This window comes from Centruroides vittatus, unplaced genomic scaffold (genome assembly GCF_030686945.1).
Source record: "Centruroides vittatus isolate TY-2023 unplaced genomic scaffold, ASM3068694v2 scaffold_3046, whole genome shotgun sequence".
NCBI lineage: Eukaryota > Metazoa > Arthropoda > Arachnida > Scorpiones > Buthidae > Centruroides > Centruroides vittatus.
The window spans coordinates 114324-138084 of NW_027122699.1; the positions used below are offsets into that span (position 1 = coordinate 114324).

Below are 23761 nucleotides of genomic sequence, written 5' to 3' on the forward strand. Positions count from 1 at the left end.
GTAATTAAAAATGTAACAACGAGTTGCGTAACTTACCCTGTTTTCGAGATTCTATTTTTAAAATAGTATTTGTATTACAAATAAAAAATAAATAACTAAAATTGTATGTCGCGCCATCTGTTACGAAATTTCGTTATAGAAACCTTATATATTTTAAATTTTTATAATATAGCAAAAGACTTATTTTTGAGGGTAGAGATAAGTTTTACGAAACACTATAAATGCTAAAAAGTAAAACCGTCACTAAGTATGACCCCTGATGAGATATAGCACGTAACCACCCTTTATCTCTCCATCCCCTTGATCTTTCGCAACCAAAATTTAAAAGCAACAATGCCCCCATATACGAGCTACCGTGCCAAATTTCGTTTCTTTATTTTCACCCGTCCCGAGATATTAAACGAAATAGACGTCGACACACTGGCGCGCGCACGAAAAATGTTTTTGCCTTTTTTTTACTTTTTTGGGTTCAGGGGTCTCAAAACTTGGAGAATCAAATTTGACACAATTCCAACCAATTGTTTTCGTTGTTACGTATACACAGTGGCGTAGCGTGGGTGTCAGCCGCCCGGGGCGGAGGAAAATTTCGCCGCCCCCTTATTTAGGTATTTTTACAAGATATTATTTTTTATTGTGAAATTTTGCGCCCCCTATAAGTGCCGCCCCTGCCGCCCCCACTACGCTACGCCACTGCGTATACATAACAGCCAGAAAAATAAGAATACGAAATGTCCTCGATGTTTTTTGTAAATACAGTATAAACTTTTTATCGTTTGGCTTTAGAATTGTAGAAGCAAATCGACGTGCAAATTTATACAGGGTGTTTACGAAATTCCTATTACAAACTATTCTTTTTAAAAAATAAATGATATTCTGGAATATGTTTTATAAAAGGAAATCGATTGTATTAACTTGATTACGGGATTAGCTAATTTTAGATTTATTGCCATCAACATTATTAACAACGTTGTTTTCAATAAAAATTATTAAATTATCTAGAACATTTTTTGAATTAACATTAACATTAACGGATGTTTTGGAAGCTTACTCGGCTTAGATTGTAATTGTTAACGTAAGTATAAAATTTAAACTGCTTTCAATAGAAAGAGTGGCTAAAATATACGATGAATCGAGAGAAATATTAATATAACACAACACTGATTTTTGTTCATTTTGGAATAGTGTCAAAATATTTTTTCCTAGATCCTTATTTTGTAATGTGCTGCAATGTCTTGGCGATTTGTAATTGTCCTATCTTTGTATTTTTTTATTTCCTTTTCACATCTATAATTTATTTTCCAGTAACTGACATTACAACATCTCGGCATTTTGAAAAATTGTATATATTCTGTAAAACAGTATATATCCAATAATTATTATTTTATAATTAAATTTACTTTTGAATATATCGTTCACACGTTTACATTAAAATAATTAACTTTAACCTTACTTTTAATAAGTTTTAAAACAACTAAACTAGTAAAATTAAATATTCGAAAGGGAGTTTTTTTTTAACTCTTTCCGCCCTGTGGGCACTAAGAGGGCCTCTTTTAGTAGGCCCATTATGGGTTCGGCCAGGCCCACAATGGGGCGACCGGTTGGTGAGGGACGGGGCCCGACATATCCGAACGGACCACCCCCCGAAAAATTCCTGGGGATTTTTCGATCCGTTCGGATTCGATCCCGGGTCCCCCAGAGCGGTAGGCTCTGGGGGACCCGGGATCGAATCCGAACGGACCTTGACCGCTCGGCCATCCGGCCGCTATTCGAAAGGGGTGTACTATAGATTACTCCCTATGGAATTTCGGGACTTTGATTATATATTTGAACTCGGGGACCGAGACGAGTTCAAAGGTACCCTACGTTTGGACCGGTGACGAAAAATAAAAAAGTTATCACACTTTTTAAGTTACCATACTTTTTTAATGCTCTCGTGCAGACGGCACCGTAGTTGCTAGTATTGCCATCTTGCGGTAAAGTCTGCAAACCGTGACGTCGAACTACGGTCATCCCCGGAACGTTAAACACGCGATACGAGAGCGGAGAGAGCGACACGACTTCCGATCATCGCGCGATCGCCATTTCGGTTAATGTTACTTATGGCAGCGAACATGGCGGCCCGACTGACCTGTCATATGGGAGCCACCACACGCCGCTATGTGCTAAATTAGTAATCGATTCACGGTAGTTCTTGAACAAAGTAAAAAAAAGGGGGAAACGTCTACTAAAGACAATTTTAACGGCAAGCACGCGACTCTCGATTGCGATAGCGAGGCCGACTTAGCGGAGAGCGACGCGACTCCCATCATCGCGCGATCGCCGGAAAAAAGAATGATAACTTTTTTATTTTTCGTCTCCGGTCCAAAAGTAGAGTATCGTTGATGTCGTCTCGGTCCCCTGAGTTCAGATATATACCCAAACACGCGAAATTCCATAGGGAGTAATCTATAATAGAAAATGACTCTTATTAGTTGATATTTGGATTTAAAAGATCAGAACTAAAATACAATACAGTCGTTAACATTAAGACCTAACTACAAACATTGCTAATGATAAATTTGAAAAGAATACTCACTAAAATATTATATAACGTTATAATCTTATATAAGAAGTAGAGGTAAGAGTTTACTTTTAATACATGACGCTCGTTTTTTCTAATTTTGCTTTCTTAAGAGACTCCCTAGCAGTGGCGTGCCGTCATTGGAAGCGATGGAAGCGCCGCTTCCCCCTTCCAATAACCTTCCCTCGTATTTTATAAAATATAAATTTTCATTTATGAATTTTTCGTCGGATTGGAAAAACTATTTTTACAATATTAAAACAACGTCTGTCCAAAAAGGAACCACCATTTATTTCTTGCGTTCGTAGACAATTCACACATTCGGCAACTGACCTTTCTTTTTAGGCTGCTTTGTTGCCGGAAGTTAAAAATGGATGTTTACGACAGTCTGTACGTCACCGGTTCTTTCTTAGAAATTTTTGTAATTTTAATTGAACGTTTTTTGTGTTTTAAAACAGACATTTTTAACTTCCGGCAGCAAAGCAGCCTAAAAAGAAAGGTCAGTTGCCGAATGTGTGAATTGTCTAAGAACGCAAGAAATAAATGGTGGTTCCTTTTTGGACAGACGTTGTTTTAATATTGTAAAAATAAATTTTCATATTTTAACCTATTTTGAATTAATTAAAATTAATATTTTATTATAACTGCATTATGTATCTTTTACAAATTTCTATACTACATATAAAAAACCGGTAAGATTGCTGTTGTATATTCGAATAAATCAGTGGCGGAAGGAATGTCGAAACCTGTCAGCTTCCAAGCGGCCAGCTTACGGGCATTGGCGCAAGCCCTTTACAGAACACCAACCTCACCCGGTTTACCTGGTGGATGCTTCGCACATAAAGCTTCTAATATTATATCCCGGACAGGTTCTAGGCTGTTAGCCGCCCGCCTGCAAGATATTCGGCCGCCCTCGCCCGATTATGTGAATCACAAGTAGACTAGAACAACGCTGGGCAACTCCCGGTCCACGAGATCTTTAATAGATTATTAAATTGGAAAAATTAATTAATTCTTTGTAATTTTTTGAAAACGATAAGAGAAATAAATGTAGAAATTAACTACTACTTTTTATTTATTTCATATGTGCAGACTAAAAAATTACAGGTCACAAGAAAGCGTCAATTAACTACTACGGCCCGCGGAAAAAAATTTATTTTGGCCCATGTTATAAAAAAGGTTGCCCACCCTTGTACTAGATTTATAACTTAACCCAACCGATAGCAGTTTACTGGTACGTTTTTATGATAGTTCTGTATAGTTGACAGGAGTTTTTAAAAATCCATTAAAATATTTAATATATTTATTTCGCGTTTATTCCGCTTTCCCGTCTTATATTACTTACGGATTTTAATGTTAAACCGGTGATATTACGATTTAGTATGTCTCATCTGTAAGCGGATGCAGAAAAAAAACGTGTACAATACTTGTATAATGTTAAAAAATTAACTGTTACTTTGGCAGCATCATTTACGACCAAATTTAATGAATGAGACGCACGAGGTACAAAAAAGCTCTAGAATTTATTTTCCTTAAATTTACGATTTATATATCCGTTGTCATAAAAATTTGTCTTTCCACTTTTTTCCCAAGACTACAAATATTCGAGTACAAAGTAACTGGTTTCGACTTATTTCTACTTAAGAAGTAGTTAAATAATTAAGAGATTAGGGAATGGGGACACAAGTAAAACCCTGCCGAAAAAGCCAGAATTTTACTTAAACAAAAGCTTAACCGAACCAATCACTAGCACGGTACAGTGGGGAACTGATTTCCGTGTACACCTGGTAATAAAACGAATTACAGTAGTTAGAAAACAAATGACTATTAAGTTTAACATATTTAGATTTTTACATCTATGGTGAGAAACGTCTAAAATTTACAACAGCCCTGTGTCGTCCTTTGAGATGTATTAGTGATGCGACGAAAGAGGCATTTGACATTAACCGGTATCGGCACTCTCGGGATTTGTCATTCATGCACGCACTGCACACCTACCAAAATCGTCTCTGATTCCATTCATGAGCCACTCGTAAAAAGCAAATTTTAACTAAATGAATTGTTTTAATATTTAAAAAGTAAATAATATTTTATGTTATTTTTATATACGTTTCTTCGCAAAACTATATTTAAAAGCGGTCGATAGGCCGAGCGGTCAAAGTCAGCAGCCTGCCGCCCTGGGGGACCCGGGATTAAATCCGGACGGGTCGAAAAATCCCCAGGAATTTTTCGGGGGGTGGTGCATCCGGATATGTCTGTCCCCGTCCCTCACCATCCGGCCGCCCTATTGTGGGCCTGGCCGAACCCGTAATGGGCTTGCTATAAGAGGCCCTCTGAGTGCCCACAGGGTGGAAAGAGTTACAAAAAAAATTATATTTAATTATAATTTTCTTTAAAAGTATATTCGTACAATTGAATATTTTGTACCAGATATGCATAATCGTATATCCATCACAAATTTTGTTTTAATAATTTTATTTTTAATTTAAGCCCTTATATTGTGGCTAGCGATTTAGACTGTAATTGTGATATTGAAAATTTACTTTAAAAAGTTTTGGCTCAAGACTATATAATGAAAAAGAAAACATTGTTAAAAGAGAAAGGCCAATGCCTAAATTAAATATAAATACTTCAAGAAAAAAATTTGTTCGACATTTTCACGATAAAATTTATGAAGACATAAAATGACTTTGTAAATACATAAAAATGCAAAAATTGTTTTGTTGGCCTTGTTTATTATTTTCAAATAAAATTAGTGTGGGGCTTTGACGATTTAAATAATTTGAGTAAAGCTGGCAAAAGACACCAAAATCGTAAATGTCACATCGATTCTTTCGTAAAATTGAAGCAATTTGGAAATCAAAGCAGAATAGAATTTAACATTAGTAAACAATATAAAATTAATATTGAAAATTATAACAAGATAGTTACGGCTAATATATATATTATATCTAAATTAATAGATGTTATATGTTTTTTATTAAAACAAGATTTGACATTTAAAGGGCGTAGGGAATCTATTGAATCTAATAACAGAGGTAATTATATTGAACTTGTTTATTTATTAAGTACGTCAGATAATCAATTAAAAATGCATTTAGAGAAGTCTACGGTTTTTGCTGGCTTATCGAATGGACCGTAGAGTCTAGAGTGGGCAACGTTTTTTATAACATGGGCCAGAATAAATTTTACGTTTTTTCCGCGGGCCATAGTAGTTAATTGGCGCCTTCTTGTGACTAGTAATTTTTTTAGTCTGTAAATATGAAATAAATAAATAAAAAGTTAATTACTACATTTATTTCTCTTATCGTTTTCGAAAATTACAAAGAATTGTAAAAATAACTATTAATTAGTTATTTTTCCAATTTAATAACCTATTAAAAATCTCGCGAGCCGGATAGAAACTTTTCGCCGGCCGTAGCTGGCCCGCGGGCCCGGAGTTGCCCACCATTGCTCTAGACAATTACTGACGCGCAATTAACTGATTGCCCCTGGAAGGCGGCTTCTTACAAAAACACAGCTTCCCTGTCATCAAATGTCACTGCACGCCAGTGCTCCCTAGTAGATGTGTCCTAAACAGGTAGAAAGCTTTGGAGCGACGCTTATAATAAAAGCTTTAAACGAAAACTCATCGGATTACTTACTGTTTAATGTATAATATTCGGACGTTCCGTCGTTAAAATGTTAAGTTTTTAAAAATTCGTTCGTATTCAGTTACACCTGAGATGGCCTATTGTATTAGTTTGAAAACATTAGTGATTTGTTTAATAAACATTTCTTGGCAACAGAAGATGTATTGATAGTTCATTAAGTATTTAAAAAGCCGAGTTTGATATTTGGTTAAAAAATTTCAATGCGAATTCAATAAAAGTGACCGCTAATTCGTAAGCAGGAAAGAAAACACGCACTATAAATAAAAAACAAATGAATTTTATTTACGAAAAGATGTATTGAAAATTTTCTAGTGTTTCCTTCCTTTTTTGGAGGATGCCAGGAGCCCTTAGCCCTCTCCGGATGCGCCACCGGCGACATCCCATTTTTTTGCAGTTTTCTATCCCTTGTCCTCTTTGACGGATACCGACGTCCTCTCACTCTCCCTCCAAAAGTTACACCATCTTTGATTTACTCATAAAATGAAATCGATGATTTTATTAACTCGGTCGAACTCGTTAATTTTTCATAATAATGCCATTAGTTATTATTAACCCTGTGTCAGGTGCGCGAGGGTTTCACGCATTGTTGGGCGCGAGGGCCCCAATCTCACCCCAATTTTCAAAAATCAATTTTATAAAAGTCATTTTTTTCGTAGTTTTTACATTTTGGACATTTGTGAGAATGTGATTTTGATGTATCAATCAACAAAATTACTCGAAATATATCATTTTTATTTATTTACAACGAAAACAAAAAAAGTATTACGTTTCAAAAATTTTTTAGAAAAAAATTGTCAACTTCAAAAGTTTATTTTTCAAGCTGTAAACAATTCTGTTGCTATCTAATTGTTGAATCGTCTTCCCGTATGTGTTTTTAAGTGTCCCAACTATTAAATGCTTTGTCACAAACCCCGGGGGAAAAAATATTTTAGTATTTTCAAAAATACACCCTCTAAAATTCTACAGCAACTAGAGGTAAAAAGGCAGATTATTGGCAGATAACATCGATAGTAAACTTTTTTACACTGTAATTGGTTACTTTCTTTGTCTGTTATTGGATCCACCAGTAAAAACAATTGTCGGAAAAATTCCCGCGAAATACCATGCCCCCGCAGACTACCACTTCGACTTATGTAAACAGTCGCTATAAAATCGCTTGTTTTAATCGTTTTTTTCACTTCTAATTTGCTAACGAGAAGTTCTTTGATATTATTTAGACAAATAAACATGTTTTGAAGACAATTTAGCAATAAATATTCCCAGAAAACTCCACCTTCCAAACTTTCAATGCTAAGTCTATGGGACACCTTCTTAGCGTTAATTGGCCCTAAAAATCTTGTTTATACGCCTTCTATGCTCTCATTCGTCATTTGTATTATGACTGATTCGACATCAGGCAATGACCGTTGTTTCAGTACACTAACTCGGCTCCACCCCCTCCAGTGGTCGCACTAATAAAACTTCCTCCGTTAAGCGCGCGGGATGCAGATGCACCCCATGCATTTCGGTGTGGCTTCCGATGAAAAATTTTTTCGCATGAATTTGAAACTTTTTCAGTGCGATCTTCAGTATTTTGAAGGAAGGTACTGAAAGCATCATTTTTAACCATAAATTACATTAAAAAATACACGCGTTCAAACGTGTTTGGGTGCAAGTGCACAAATGATACATTTCATTCGTATCGCGTGTATAGATACTTGTATATTTTATCAATTAATATTTTAAGACATTAAATTTATATAACTTCAAACCTGGATAAAGACTAGGAAACAAAATATAGCCGTTTCCACGTAGTTACTATGGCTGTCAGCAGACGGCGCATGATCGCAGCTATGGTAGGTCGTATCCGCCCGTTTTAGGATAGCGGCGTGTGGGCAACGTTGGTTGGATATTGTCGAATGGCGGAGTCGGTGTCCAAGCAGTTTCTTTTCCGGTACCGAGTGGCGGGAGAAGAAAAATGTCATCTGATGGAAGTGCCCGTTCCTCTGAGCGCGTCTCCTGCGGAATTTGGCCACCGACAACTGGAAGAATACGGACTGCCTTTTTACGTGCAAGAAGGTAAACATCGTACGTTTGTTTCTTCCGGTAACGACGACGGTCGTTATAGAAAGCGACTTTCTATAACGGAAAACTCGTCGAAAGAGTTAACTTAAAATCTTTTTCCTACGTCATCTATTCATGTTCGTTGTCTGCGTTAATACGGAAGGCTTCCAGCACTTTTCCCTCGACCCGATCCCAAGCTTACTGCTTGGCCCTGCGCGAGGACCGGGGAAAAATGCCTTCCGGTAGGCCTATTCCGGCGTTACGGACCTGGAGAAAACCCGGAAAACTCTACTCGACCGGCCTATCCAGGCAGGATGCGAACCTGTGACTGAACTCCCGGTGTTCGGAGGAATGGAACTGCCTTGGGTTTCTCGCAACGCTTCAATGTTTATACTTTTTAAAGTCCGGGTGCTGCTCTCTGGCATAAGGATGCATGTCCGGTTCTCTTGTTCCGTCGTAGTCTGTTGTGGCTTTAGATTTTTCTTTTGGCATTTGGGACCGGTGCAAAATGCGCAGTCATCTTGCCAAGGTCCGTCCTAATTGCCTGGACGACTTGGAGCGTGGTGACGGTGGATTCCTCCGTCGAATCGGGAAAATTTTATCGGCAGAAGTTTTGAAACTGCTACCGTTGTTTTGGCAAGATTCGCACTCCAAACTGCAGGTTTTGTAGACTCCTTGTACAAGCAAAAACTCAAAGGAATCGTACCCGTGCGTGCGAATCTTTGCCAGATATTTGCCTCCGAAAGGTTTGTTTTTAACACGTGTCGGTATACTGCCTGTTCTCCGCGGTCTGCATCGTCCGGGCCGGCGACGGCCAGTCTGGACCGACGATCCGCATGTAGTCGTTTGCTTCGGTGCGACGATGGCCGGCACTTGGGTGGGGGCGAGCCCTCTCGCTTCCTAATACTATAATGTCGAGTACTCCGCAAATGGTCGAGAGGGCTACTCGAAGCTGGCGTGGGCTAAATAGTTAAATGCAATGGTCTTGGCCAAGTGATGCGACTTGCAGTCTCTCAAAGGGTCTCGTGTAGAGGAATGGTTCCTTTGACTTTTTTGCTCCTATGTGTATGCTCTGTGGCTCTGATGTGGTCCCAATCATCTCGTTTGGAGCTTGGGTTGAGCTGTTTCTCTTGTTTTAAATTACACGAATAGCATAAAAACTTGGAGTTGTAAGCTTTTAAACGCTGAAGCTTTACTTATGTTAATGTCTTTTGATTAAGTTTAAGGTTACACTTATGTAACTCGTTGCGAATGGTTGCATTAAATAATGCAGATTTTGGGTTTTATGTTCGTCTTTAATTTTTGTTGTGAATGGGCCTTAGTTCTCGTACCATTAATGGTTGTTTCGGATTAAAACGACAGTGCGAGAATTGCTTTAATTGTTGGCGGAACCAAGAAAAATTTAAACTTTTGTCAGGTGTATCCTGTATTTTAATGTGGGCAGGCACAACCCGTCTCGTGGATGGATGGTTTGTAATTTTGTATTACCATATTTTATGGACTATAAGACGCACCTTAATTTTGGAGGCAATTTTTCGAAGAAAAAAGTGCGTCTTATAGTCCGTAAAATACGGTTAATGATGCGTTATCTTTGTTTCTTTATTATTGTGTGTTTTAATTGTTTATTTGAACAGAACAAGATATATGCTAAAAACACAATATAAATTAGTTTGAAAAATTGGAAAAAATAGGAGATATTTTTGAGAAAAGAAACGTGTTTTTCCTATTGCTGTTTTTGCTAATATCTCCTTCTGGCTCTTCCTCATTATAACACTTTTGGAATGTCTGGAATGTATGAAATTTCCATGCTTATGTGTTTTGGAAGTGTGTGACATTTTTGAATAATGACAGGACTTACGGGAGATTTTGATTTGATTTTTTGGTTGCTGGTTCAAGGATTACTTTCTGGCGGCCTATGGTACCGTGCTTTCAAAAATGTTTTTGTGTCGTTTGATAGGATTTTTGTTTGGTAGGACTTTTGTTTGAGATTATTTTTGAAGGCATTGTTTTTTAATTGAAGAGCTAGATTTTTTGAGAAAGATTTTTTTTGGAGCATTATGAAGATGCAAGGACATAGTACACTGTCTGCAAATTTATGCCTGCTGTATTGAGTGACTGGTAAAAAATTATCATTGGTCATCTTCTTGTTACTCTTGATGTACTGCACGCATTTTATCTATGGTATCTGCTCCTCTTTTGTTTTATTGTCGTCTATAATTTTGTCTGACTTTCCAGTTTCTTCGTCTATTTTGTTATCGTTGTGCATTGTGGACAATATAATTACATAGTTGTTCTTTTTAGTGCAATAATTAAACCAGTACTGGAAAGATAAACTATTAAAAAACAAAAACCGTAATGTTTCCAGCAATAAAAACTATTTAATAATAACGTTTTCGACTGTTTTAAACAGCCATCATCAGTTACAACGAACTTAAACAAAAAAGAATGCAGAAAAAATAGAACACAAGCAATACAAATATTTAAAATTCAAAAATAATTCCAAAGTAAAAAATGCCGTCGTATATTAGAAACTAACAAAACTGCGCATGCGCTAAATATCGTAGTAAGAATAAAAATAAAAACAAATAACAAAAATACTTCCGCAAAAATATTTCTATTACAAGAAAAGAAACGTTATGCATTTCGGTAAAACGACTTCCATGCCGTGGATAAAGCATCTGCATCCCTATGGTTAATGCAACCCGTGTTAACGTGGGCTTTGTATATTTCCAACTTTTCTAGATGTTTCAGCATTTGTTTGTTGGTCGTGGCCCTAATAATAGATGCTTTGTCCCAATGAACGTCGACATCTTGATGCTTAGCGAAAGCTGCTAGCACAGTAGAATCTAAGCTCTTATTGATGGAGTATCTATGCTCCTTAAGCCTCTGCTTTAAATGTCTCATAGTTGCACCAACGTATACCAGATCTGTGTTAAATCGGCGATCTTTTAAAGGTATAGAATATACCCCCGTCTTAAAACTCTGGTTTTCTTTCTTCTTGTCGTTTCTTAATAATCGATATACTGTAGGATTACGTCGATACAACACCTTTATGTTGTTATTTCTGGCTACTTTCTTAATCATCGTGTGCAAGAATGGAAAATAATTGAGAATCACTTTTCTTCCTTGATTCATAGGAGGAAGCTGCCGATTTTTTGCCTTCCGAAATTTGTCGATAAGCCCATCAATCTCCTTACCCCGATATCCGTGTTGTAATGCTGTAGTGCGGATGTAACCTAACTCCTTGTAGGTGTCAATAACACTGGTGCAATGTGTGTGAGCACGTTTGATCCAGGCATGAAAAGCTGCATACTTAAAATTCATAGGATCGAAAGAATTTTTTGGTATAATAATGGGCTGATAGCTGGGTTTTCTATAAACGTCCGTCCATATTTGACCCTCCTTGCATGTGATTGAAAGATCAAGGAAATTTACATTAGAAGCACTTTCTTGGTCCAGCGCTAAAGTCAAACCATACGGGTTTTTGTTGATTTCTTGAAGGAACTGCAGAGCGCTACTATTATTTTTCCAAAGGATGAAAACATCATCAACATATCTTGCATATAAAACGATTTGATGTTGAAAGAAGGGTATGACTTTGTTTTCCAAGCGACGTAAAACAAGCTCACATAAAATAGAGGACATAGGGCTCCCCATAGGTACCCCTCTTGCTTGTGTTCTATTTTTTCTGCATTCTTTTTTGTTTAAGTTCGTTGTAACTGATGATGGCTGTTTAAAACAGTCGAAAACGTTATTATTAAATAGTTTTTATTGCTGGAAACATTACGGTTTTTGTTTTTTAATAGTTCTTTTTAGTAGTGTAAGAAAGAAGTGTTGTTTCTTTTTGGAATCCAAGTAGTGAAGAACTGACTTCCTTACTTCTCATAGGAAGAAATTCTGATAGAATAATTGCTTTAATTTTTTTCGAGGGTGTCTAATGTCATAATTTTGTTTTTCAAGGACTCTTGGGATAATTTGTAACTGGTGTACTAATATCCATCTTTACATTTCAGTTAAGTTTCTTGTGAGGTTTCACTAGACGTTGAACAATACTGCTAGGCTTGTTTGACACTTTGTGTTGCCCTTCTGGCTGAGTGCCAACATAAATCTCCAGATTTCCTGTATAAAATATTAGGTAAAATAATTCATCTAAGAACATTGTCCTCTGAAAGTAACCGATTTTTAACCATGTGCAACGCAGTGCTTGTTTTCTTCCTGTGATAATGAACCACTACTTTCTGCCACACAAAACTTCAAAAAATAACTGTTGTGTGTTGGTTGTAGTGTTATTTATATTACTGTGCCGCCAGGTACAAAGTTAACCAGTAATATGCGATAGTATTTTCTTAAAAATCGATATTAATATCGATAATACGACATACATACGTGCAGAATCAATACATTAAGTCAAAATGATCTACTGTCACTTCTCGAGTTACGACCACCTCGACTTATGACCATTCGCACTTACGACGGAAAATTTCGTAAAAAAATTTTAAAAATGTATCAATTTTTTATAGTTTTCGTCAAATATATATCATATACACATATATCTTGTGATTGATTGCATCATCTTTAGTTTTGTTCTGCAGTTAGTTACCCTTCGCGTGTGCTTGTGTAAGATGGCTAACTGTTTTGTTGTTAAGTACAGTCACTTCTCAACTTACGTCCGAAGTTGCAGAACCGAACCCCGCCGTAAGTCGAGAAGTAACTGTATTGACTAATGCAGGCATTACTTTGACCATAAACTGCTGAATGTATGTATATATTATTTAAATATATACAGTAGAGCATCGATTATGCGACCCCCGATTAACCGACTTATCGGTTATCTGATCGCGTTCTAGTCGGCAAATTCAAATGTCTGCTAGTGATGTAGTGCTACAATATTTGGTTATATCTTGGCTACTTTAATATTATTTTTGTTAAATTTTTGCATGTTTTAGCTGGCAGCACTGGCTTGACCATGAAAGGGAGGCTAGTATTTAAACCAGGCCTAATACACTATTTGCATTTTTCACTGGATGCTCGCCCTCTGGTGTTTAAAAACAAAACTATTCCATCTGGGTTATTTGATTAATTCTTGTGTATTATCAGCAGTAAATATGAATAACAATAGAAGAAGCAAAGCTTTCTGTTGCGTTCCAAATTGCAATTTCGAAGATTTACGGGAGCCTAATATAAGTTTTCGTCTATTCTCACACGAAAAACAGATGATTATTCGGAAATCGGTCGGTTATATTTATGAGCTTCTCCGAATTGTGAAAGAGTGAATTAGACTTAAGAATTGGCAGTTTCCCGATTGTCCAACTTTACACGAACAAGTTATGCTGTCAATTTTAAAAGATATTTTCTTAAAGTTAAAATGCCGGTTATTTTGTATGGGACACAGGGTCGGATTTAAGCATTTCAAAGCCTTAAGCCGAATGTAAGTCCCCTTACCAACCCTTCACAATTTTAGAAGTCAATCATAAAAAGAAAAAAATTAAATCAGACTCTCTCTCTGATTCAATACGGTTATTGGAAGAAAACGATGTGAGGTTTCACTAGTCTTCTGTTTTATAACTGAATTTAATTAAATTTTTATACCCATTCCTTTAAAAATCTTTTTTAAAATTGGTTTTATCATTTTTTTTAAAAAAAGACCTTACGTTAATTCTTAGAAAAAAATTAACGAAATACTACACAAAATAAAAAGTAAAGTATGTTTTGTTGGTTTGTAAAAAAATGTTTATTACAAAATTCGACTTTAATTTTTTTTTTGTTTGTACAAATGTTTGGGGCTGCTTGAAAGTCGAAGCCTAAGCAACAATTTACATAGCTTTTTACTTGTAAATCTAACCCTGATAGGACAATGTCAAAGCTGATGTTTTTAACACAAAGGGCACAAATATGCATAGAACGATCTTACTCACCTGCTTCGATACCATATAATGACGTATCCTGCTAGCAATAATTGTTCTGCTACAATAAAATTTTTCGATAAACAGCTGCAAGCAGCATATATCATTATATCGGGCAGTAATATATGATTAATTTTACATTACTAGTTACAAGCGACCCAGATAAAGTAGCCATTTTGTAAAAATTTAGCACCCTCTATAGTTCATGAAAAACGCGAATACTAATAATGTATTTTTTCATACTTTTCGATTATCCGACCAACCCCAGTCCCCAATTAAGTCGGATAATCGATGCTCTACTGTACTTATAAATAATATATAAATTTATAATTTATGAAATTTCTATTTATTAAAATATATATAGTGTTACATGTAACACAAAATTCATACAAGATAAATTCATATATTGCAAGAATGCTATTATTCCTCAACAACAATCAAATGAACAAAATGTTGAAACAAAAGTAATGAAGTGCTAAACATTAAAATTATCACATTGAAAAATCACTGGTAAGATCATCATCAGAATCTTCCTCACTAGAATGTTTTTGTATGGTTGAAGCAGATGATGGTTTCCAAGTGTAACATTTTATCATTGTTGCTTTTAAGTAGCTCCTTTGCTAATAACTGTGCTTCACAGGAATTGTAAGAACTCGATTTTGTAGTTTAGTTTTTATTAAATTTAATTGTAAAAAAAATACGTTCAACTGCTGCACTCGAATGAGGAAGCAATAAAAACATCTATTTACTGCCAAAGTAAATAGAATAAAAATGAATGTTTTGAAAGGTACTAAATTGAAAGGAAAGGTATTAGGATTTCATGAATGCTACTAGGAAAATGGTGTTGGGTATCTTGGTACTGGAACAAATAAAAGGTACTAGATTAGTACAAAAGTACTAGGTGGAACAGCACCGGTCCCACCTTCGTAGCCCCGATTCCGTTACCCGGCATTGCCGCTAGAGGCACCTCGATCTAGTTTCGCCGTTCCTTCCGCTAGCTCTATACTCTTCTCTTAAAAAGTCCTTTAAAATACCATATATCTGTGCTCAACATTCTTAAGTATCCTATGAGTGTTTTTAATTTCACCTCTTTTTCTGTGGTTTCCAATTTAATATAATTCATTGAAATCTGTCGTATTCTTTTTTGGAGTCATTTGCTGGTGAAGATGTGGTAAAGTTGGCTCCTGATTATTTTTCGATTTTTTTGTGAATTTCGGTGATTGTGTTTAGTGTGATATATTATTCGAAAGAGGATAACTGGTAGTGTCGAATGACGTCGGATTTGAAAATTTGGACCACCCAATTCTGTGATATTTCAACCCAAATGTGGAATTTTTCGGATACGATTTTCGGATACGATTTTCGGACAGGTATGGTTGAATAATTGGATTGAAGAACGGATCTCGGATGACACTTCAACAGTGAGTACTGTGTAAAATTTTGGCGATTTTTGAACTATCTTCGGGGGAGATATTTAACTTTTAATCTGGGGATATATCGGGCCGCATCGGGTTTAATCTTAGCCATCTAAAACTTTTGATGGTGCCAGTAGTGAGAGGACCACTGGTGTGATATTCTGTTCAAACTGCGTAGTGATATGACAAATAGTTTTCAATTTAGAGCAGGAATAAATTTCTGTATTTTCTCACTGAACATGCAGCAGAGTTTAAACTCTAACGGTCATTGCCTTTAGTCTACAGCAACGGACTTTCCAACGGTCGTCAGCAACGGACTTTTTAACAGTCGTCAGCAACGGACTTTCCAACGGTTGTCAGCAACGGACTTTTTAACGGTCGCTAGCAACGGTTGATTACGGATTTTCTTGATCTTAATACTGTAACGAACATCTGTCCATCTGTAATAATTTAGCAATAATTACTAATAGAATAATAATTGTAGTAGCAATAAGTTAAAATTAAGCTATCTTTCATTCTGTGCAGCTGATTTAATTGGCAGCACAGAATTGCTGGGCACAGTGCCTCTTTCCAACAAACACACCTTTTAGTATTAATTTAGTCTTATATTATTTATTTCGGGTACTATATTGTTCTCTGAATTTATACGCATATTGGTTATTCTGGCGTTTGGATAACACAATGGAATCACAAGATACAAGGAACGGAGGGTCCCCGGTACTGAACCCAAGTACCCCAGACAGATATTTAGCCGAGGCTAAGGAATGGACAGCATGGTGTACAGAGGAGGAAATGCTACAGGAAGCAAGCACTTGCTTGGGCAGAATAATGGAAATCTGCCCACAATCAGGAAACACCGTTGTGAGGGTGCGCGAGAGAGCGGAGGTACGGGAAAGAGCAATGAAAATGTACGCTGTACTGAACCAAATGCATGGTATGTTGAAGGAACTGAGACAAAAGAATAAACAGGAACTGAAAACAGGAAATACTACACAAAAAACACCTACTCAGAAGACCTATGCGCAGGTTTTGAGCAACAGACCAAAACCAAGTGATACGACAAACTCGATTACCCAAACTATAAACACAAAAGTTCAAAACGAAGGAGACGGAGGAAGTTATGCAGTGTTGGTATATCCGAAAATAGAGGAATCAAATGAAAACATAAACACTGAAGACATAGAATAGAAGAAAAGATCTTGACTGAAGTAAAGCCACAGGAGCTAGGGGTGAGAGTTAAGGGAGTGAGAAGAATAAATAGAGGAGGTATATGCATAGGGGTGAAGGACAACAGGGATGGCGAGAAACTAAGGAATGCCATTGAACAAATTCCACAAATAAACACAAAGATCAAATGTCATGTGGCTGGGGGACGCAGACCAAGAATAATCTTGCTAAACGTACCGCAATCGGTGGAGAAGGATCAACTTATAGAAACCCTATACAGACAAAACGACATCTGGGATAAAATTGGGAAAGAAGACTTTTTGGAAAGTTGTAAAATAAGCACTGTTATTGGTAGAGGAAAACTAAGAGAAAATTGTAAGCATTATGTATTATCAGTAACACTGGAACTAAGAAGAAAAATAATAAACACACAATACCTCTCAGTCTCATGGGCCAACATTAAAGTCGACGACTTCATCCCGATAATAAGATGCTTCCGCTGTTGCGGGTTTAATCATTTTGCAAATGAATGCCAAGAGGACACAAGGTGCAGCCACTGTACAAAGGCTCACAAACATACAGAGTGCCAGAATAAAAACAGCACACCCTGTTTCATAAATTGTTGCAAATACAACAGAAACCAACCTCCAAATCGTAAAATCCCAACAAATCACAATGCATTTCATAAAAGTTGTAAAATATTACAGAGATTTAAAACAAGGAAAGTACAGTTAACAAACTATGGGGAGTAATCTAAATAATAATAGTACTCAGTCAAATACAAATACACAGGGTAAAATTAAAGTGATACAAATTAACACTCAACATAGCAAGGCTGCCACCTCTGAAGCACTGTTCGTCGCAAACAAGTATCAAGCGGATATATTAGCTCTTCAAGAGCCATATTGCTACGACAAGAGAATAGCAATGTACGGGAAACTACAGGTGATAAACAACATTGATCCAAGCGAAAACCCAAAATCTGGCTTTGTTATTCTAAATAAAAATCTCAATGCTCAAAAATTGAGTAATCACACTAATAGGAATTTTACCACCATCATGATAAATCACCAAAATATATCGATAATTATGATTTCATTCTACTGTTCCCCATCTGAAGAAATCTCAGATTCACTAGAACAACTCAACAAAACTGTACAACATCTGAAAAACTTTCCAATATTGATAACAGGGGATTTTAATGCCAAGTCCTCGATTTGGCACAGTCCAAAAGAAGATCCAAGAGGAACTAAATTGGTAGAACTAATGAATAGCCTCAACATGGTGTCATTAAACACAAGTACACTCCCAACCTTTACGTCAACTACAGGAGAGAGTTGGATAGATGTATGTCTAGCCAATAGCCATCTTAATAGTTTCAACATTCAGTGCAACACACTGGATGATCACACGGCAAGTGATCATAACTATATAGACATTAATATTATGGTAACTGGGATACAAAAGAGCTATACAATTAAACAAAACACCAATTGGGATAAATACAAAAATCACATTAAGAGAAACTGGAACTGTGAGAACATAGTCAACATACGAAATACTGCGGAACTAGACAACAAAGTGGAAGAATTACATAAAATCATATATTCAGCTTACCATCATGCCACAACGGTTAGGACAGTAAAACATACTACTCCATGGTGGACGGCAGATCTTACGGCACAGCGGAGAACACTCAGGAAAACGAGAAATAAATTTAGAAGAGAAGTTAACACAAACAGGAAAGAAACCCTTAGGCAGGAGTACCTGAAACAATTCAGGGAATATAAAACAAATATTAACAAGACAAGAACTGAGTCCTGGAGGAGGTTTTGCACAAGCCTAGGAAAAGATCAAATATGGTCAATTCCATACTATATTGCAAGGAAAAAGACAAAACAAGCTAGGATTCCGGATAACTTACTTACCAAAATTAACAACAATGAAAACTCAATACAAAAAACGTACGAAATCATTACTAGTGAACTCTTCCCAGAAGATGATCCATTATTAGATGAAAGTACACACCAAGAAATTAGACAAATTCCAATACAGCCTCTTCAACCTTAAAATTCCCGGTACATAAGACGACAGTTAACACAGAAACTAACGTTTTCGATCCTCCACCGAGGTCTTCGTCAGGTTCGTTGATCATGGAATGCGAAAAGAATCGAACGCTTTCGAAATTCAAAAAGATCGAATATTTGATCTTTTTGAATTTCGAAAAGCGTTCGATTCTTTTCGCATTCCATGATCAACGAACCTGACGAAGACCTCGGTGGAGGATCGAAAACGTTAGTTTGTGTGTTAACTGTCGTCTTATGTACCGGGAATTTTAAGGTTGAAGAGGCTGTATTGGAATTTATATGTACCGGTAATCACGGGTGAAGATTGTCTTTAAATTAGACAAAATAACAACACTGAGAACCTCTCTGCAGACGACACCCCTTTCACTGGACAAGAAATTTACAAAGAATTTAAAAATCTTAAACTGAACAAGGCACCCGGTCCTGATTGTATTACACCAATTATGGCAAAAATGGCATATGAGGCTATACCAGTCACATTTACAATCATTTTTAATAAATGTTTGGAATTCGGATTTTTCCCCACCATTTGGAAGAGAGCCAATATCAAATTTATCCCAAAGACTGCAAATCCAACTAAACCATCGGACTATAGACCTATATCCTTATTATCAGTTATAGGAAAAATACTGGATGGCTTAATGGTGAATAGATTACAATACCATTGCGAGAGTAACAATTACATAGATAAAAATCAGTTTGGATTCCGCAAAGGGAAAAATACAATAAGTGCTCTAGACTCACTGGTCACATACATCAAAACAGCTAAGAAAAAAGGGGAGCATACTCTATTAATTACTATTGACTTCAAAGGGGCGTTCGACCACGCATGGTGGCCCGCCATCCTGGAAGCGATTAAACATACAAAATGTCCTAAGAATATTTTTAAGATGGTCGAGAACTATTTAAAGAAAAGAGAAATTTTCATAATCAATAATGGTAAAACTTATCTTAACAAGGAAATAAAAAGGGGCTGCCCCCAGGGGTCCAGATCTGGTCCCTTCCTATGGAATCTCATATATAACAGTCTACTGAAAATTGAAGGTACAATACCAAAGGAGTTTAACTGTAAACTCCAGGGTTATGCAGATGACACGCTATTAGCAATTACACATAGTAACCAAAAAGTTCTTCAGAACAGGGCGAACGAAATTCTTGAGAAAATCTCGCAGTGGAGTAAAATGATGAAACTGAAAATTAACTACGGGAAATGTCAGTGCATAGTATTCCCAAAATCCACTCCGCTTAAGAAAGCACTAATAATTAAAATGGATGATCAACGAATCAGGAACAGCACAGAGATTAAATATTTAGGTATCGTACTAGACAACAAGATGACTTGGAAGAACCATGTATATTACATATACGATAAGACTGTCAATACTATACACTCTCTAGCATCGATTGCAAGGAACAAATGGGGCTACGATAGTAAGGCATGCAGGTTACTCTACACGGCGGTAATTGAACCAATGATCACCTATGGATGTGAGATCTGGGGGGAAGCGGTTACAAAAACACGCATTAAAAGAAAACTTCTTTCAGCACAAAGGAAGTCTGCAATTTCGATTACAAAATCTTACAGGACAGCCCCTACTGACTCCACCCTTGTCATTGCAAACCTCCCACCAATTGACCTCATCATCATAGGAAAGGTCTGGCAATTTCTACAACTAAAACTATCATCGGGACGCATCAATAGGGAAACATACAATAGAGAAACAGAAAAAATAGGGGTCAAAGAAGAAGCAAAAAATACAGCTGACCACATACAGAAGTACAAACTGGATAAGGAACCGCAGGACTACGCATACCATCCTAGCTTCACGATCGACGAACACATCAATTTGAATGAAAGCGCTATAGCAAACGGATTATGTATCTTTACAGACGGATCAAAGTCAGGAGCGGGAGTGGGAAGTTCCATAGTCGTGAAAAACAAAGACAAAAACATCTACCAGGCTAGATATAAACTTCAGAACCACTGCACAGCAAATCAAGCAGAATCATATGCAATCTACAGGGCTCTCAATTGGATAAATGAAAACAGACAACACCACAAATTCAATCGGGTAACGATCTACAGCGATAGCAGAGTGGCATTGCATCAGATTAAAAACATGAACATCAAGCTGATTGCGGTTAGAGAAAGCATTAACATACTTAAACACCTAAGAAGTAAAATTAGAATTAATCTAAATTGGATAAAAGGGCACGCGGGTACTCAAGGTAACGAGAGGGCAGATCTTTTGGCTCGCTCGGCTCCGAATTGGACAAATGACTACAATTATAGTTACACTCCCATAACTTGGTTAAAAAAGAATATCAAGGAATTCATCTGGCAAAGGTGGCAGAAGAGATGGGATGAGGGCACAACTGGAAGAATAACACACGAATACATTCCAGACGTCGAGCAACGTAATAAATTCGAACATTTAATACCCAACTTCAACATAACCCAACTGTTGACAGGACATGGGAACTTTCGGAATTACCTCAGGAGGTTTATCAAAAAGACAGATGGTATGTGCCAATGCCCTCTGCAAGAAGCAAACACGCCACAACATATCATTTATCTCTGTCCAAACTTTACGAACCAAAGGAAAATTCTAAGAAAAAAGGTAAATGATGAAAATGAACTTTGGCCATGCGAACTTAAGAAGTTCATTAATAACAAGAAAATATATGCAGCCTTTAAAGAGTTTGCAAAAACTATTAACATTATAAACTGAATTCTTTTACTTAGTAGTAATAACAATATAGTCAGTCGTTATACGTTGAGCTTACAAAATTTGGTATTAACTACGTTAATAGCCTTTCGTTGTACATATGTAAATAGTCACGCCTTGTTAACTCCACGCGCTTAAATTTGTATTTCAACAATTTTTATGTTCCTCGTTCTATTGTTATGTAGTATTACCTAGCACTGTAAATACGATGTAAACGCCATGGAACTCCATGGACCACAACTATCTTTCATTCTTTCCTATCCCACTATCCCTTCACCTTCAACTTAACTCTTCAAATTTCCTCCTTTTTTCCTCTTCTTATTTCTGGGCTATACCTATGAGTGAGGCCCATTAATAAAATTCTGGACGTCATATTCTTTTTTGGGAAGAATTTGCTGATTGTCGTAGCAATAAATACGTGTTTTGTGACGAGTCATTCACGAAATAAAGTCGACGTTGAAATCTAGTAAGGATGTATCGATACATCATTTTTAAGTTTTGACAATACTGATATATTTACTGATAATATTATGATTAATAACTAATAATTTTTAGTTTTTAAATTAATATTATAATTAATAACTCTTACAGACGATTCTCTATAGTCACCTAGACAATGGCGTCACATTCAGTTTTTAGCAAAATTTAGCAAGTGTAGGAAAAGACATTTCCTACACTTGCTAAATTTTTTGTGTCTGTGTTGTTTTTTACATCTGAATATTAAAAACAATTGTGTATGTCAGAATTTGTGTTGACTAGAGTCAACAGTCTACATGTTTAAAAATCAATCATTTTAGTATACTTTTTACTGCAATACAAAGATATCAATATGGAAAAAAATTTAGTAAAATTTAGGATTATAAAGTTTTGCATAGAGATGAGTTTTTTGTAGTGCTTAGAATGCAGGAAGAATGTTCCTTTAGGAGCAAAGACAAATTGAGGAATGAATACAACAAATCTCCATAAACACTTAAAGAAACCTTCCCATCAATTTCAGATGGAAACTACATTTTTGGAGAGTTGTAGCTATTATATTTTGCTGGAATCTTCCCAAGGTAACAATCTGAATTAGATGACAATATCTCATTTCTTTAAAAGGAAGAAAACCTTGGACATTAATGGCTCTTGATCACTAAGATTTTTTCTCAAAATTAACAAGATAATGTTTTGATCACCCCCTTTTCTAATGTAGAAGATGAGGGATTTGAGTTTTTCAGGAAGCAAACCATGTTATAAAATGCTCAGTTGCAGATACCTTCTCAGAATCTCTTGTTTCTCAAGATTCGTGACAGTCACGAAGCAAATAAGAGACTAGTTCAGAATGAAACAGCATTAAGTTTTATCATGGATATTTGAACTTTGAATCACACAGGCTACTCTGTTCTACATTTAACCATGCTCTACTCACAGTTCTTTCAGATTGGAATGAGTTTTAAAAATTCTTCACTATACCTTCTAAAATAAAAGCATTTCAATTCTAAAAAACCATAGACCTGACAAAGATCCAGAAGGAAGGGTAGAAAACTTTATATGAGTAAGCACATACTGGAGTTTTATTTTAAAAGGTAATTTGAAGAATTTTTAACCATGCATTGGGTGACTTCAGAATTTGAATGCGAAATGGTAATACCAAATTCCATTGAATAAATTTGGAAATTGTCAGAAATACCGTCAAATGTTTTGATGGCAGCCAATCTACATTTTCTAAGAATCATATGATAATTCTGGATTATGTGGAGTCTGTGGTTTCAAAATATAGTGCAAATTGAAGTCATAGTTCAGAATGCCTAAAGAAAAATTTCAGATAAGTGTGGAAATATAATTTTCAAATTGTATTTTATATTATAATCAGTTTATAACAATTTGGTTAATGCATGGGTATTGGCCATTATTTGTATGTGACAACTTCTAAGGAGATATGCAAATTTAGCAGATAAATTTCTAACCTGGCCAACAGACCAAGAAATGCTACAAAGTAGTGACACACTTTTTTGAAAGTTGCTGCACTTGATGATAAATTTTTGCAACTCCTTGATAAAGAACTCACATTAGGTGAACTCATACAAACATAAATTTGCTGAGGAAGATGAAAAGGCAAAGTAACATTGGATAGTGCTAACATGAAAGAAAAACAGACAAGAGACATTGTCTATAATTTTGTTTGCTAATTATAGTTTCAAAAATGCTATCGCATATGCTTTGGT

At 36.1% G+C, this 23761-nt stretch overlaps 1 protein-coding gene across 3 annotated transcripts in view; it reads left to right on the forward strand.

The window, feature by feature from the left end:
* The first annotated feature begins 8033 nt into the window (after window positions 1-8033).
* LOC136988060 (FERRY endosomal RAB5 effector complex subunit 3) overlaps window positions 8034-23761 on the forward strand; it is a 170179-nt gene continuing 154451 nt past the window's right edge. For all 3 annotated transcript variants that reach the window (XM_067285859.1, XM_067285861.1, XM_067285860.1), the window contains exon 1: window positions 8034-8271. In XM_067285859.1, coding sequence (XP_067141960.1) covers window positions 8112-8271 — 160 coding nt within the window. In that variant the 5' untranslated portion in view covers window positions 8034-8111. The remainder of the gene's footprint in view (window positions 8272-23761) is intronic.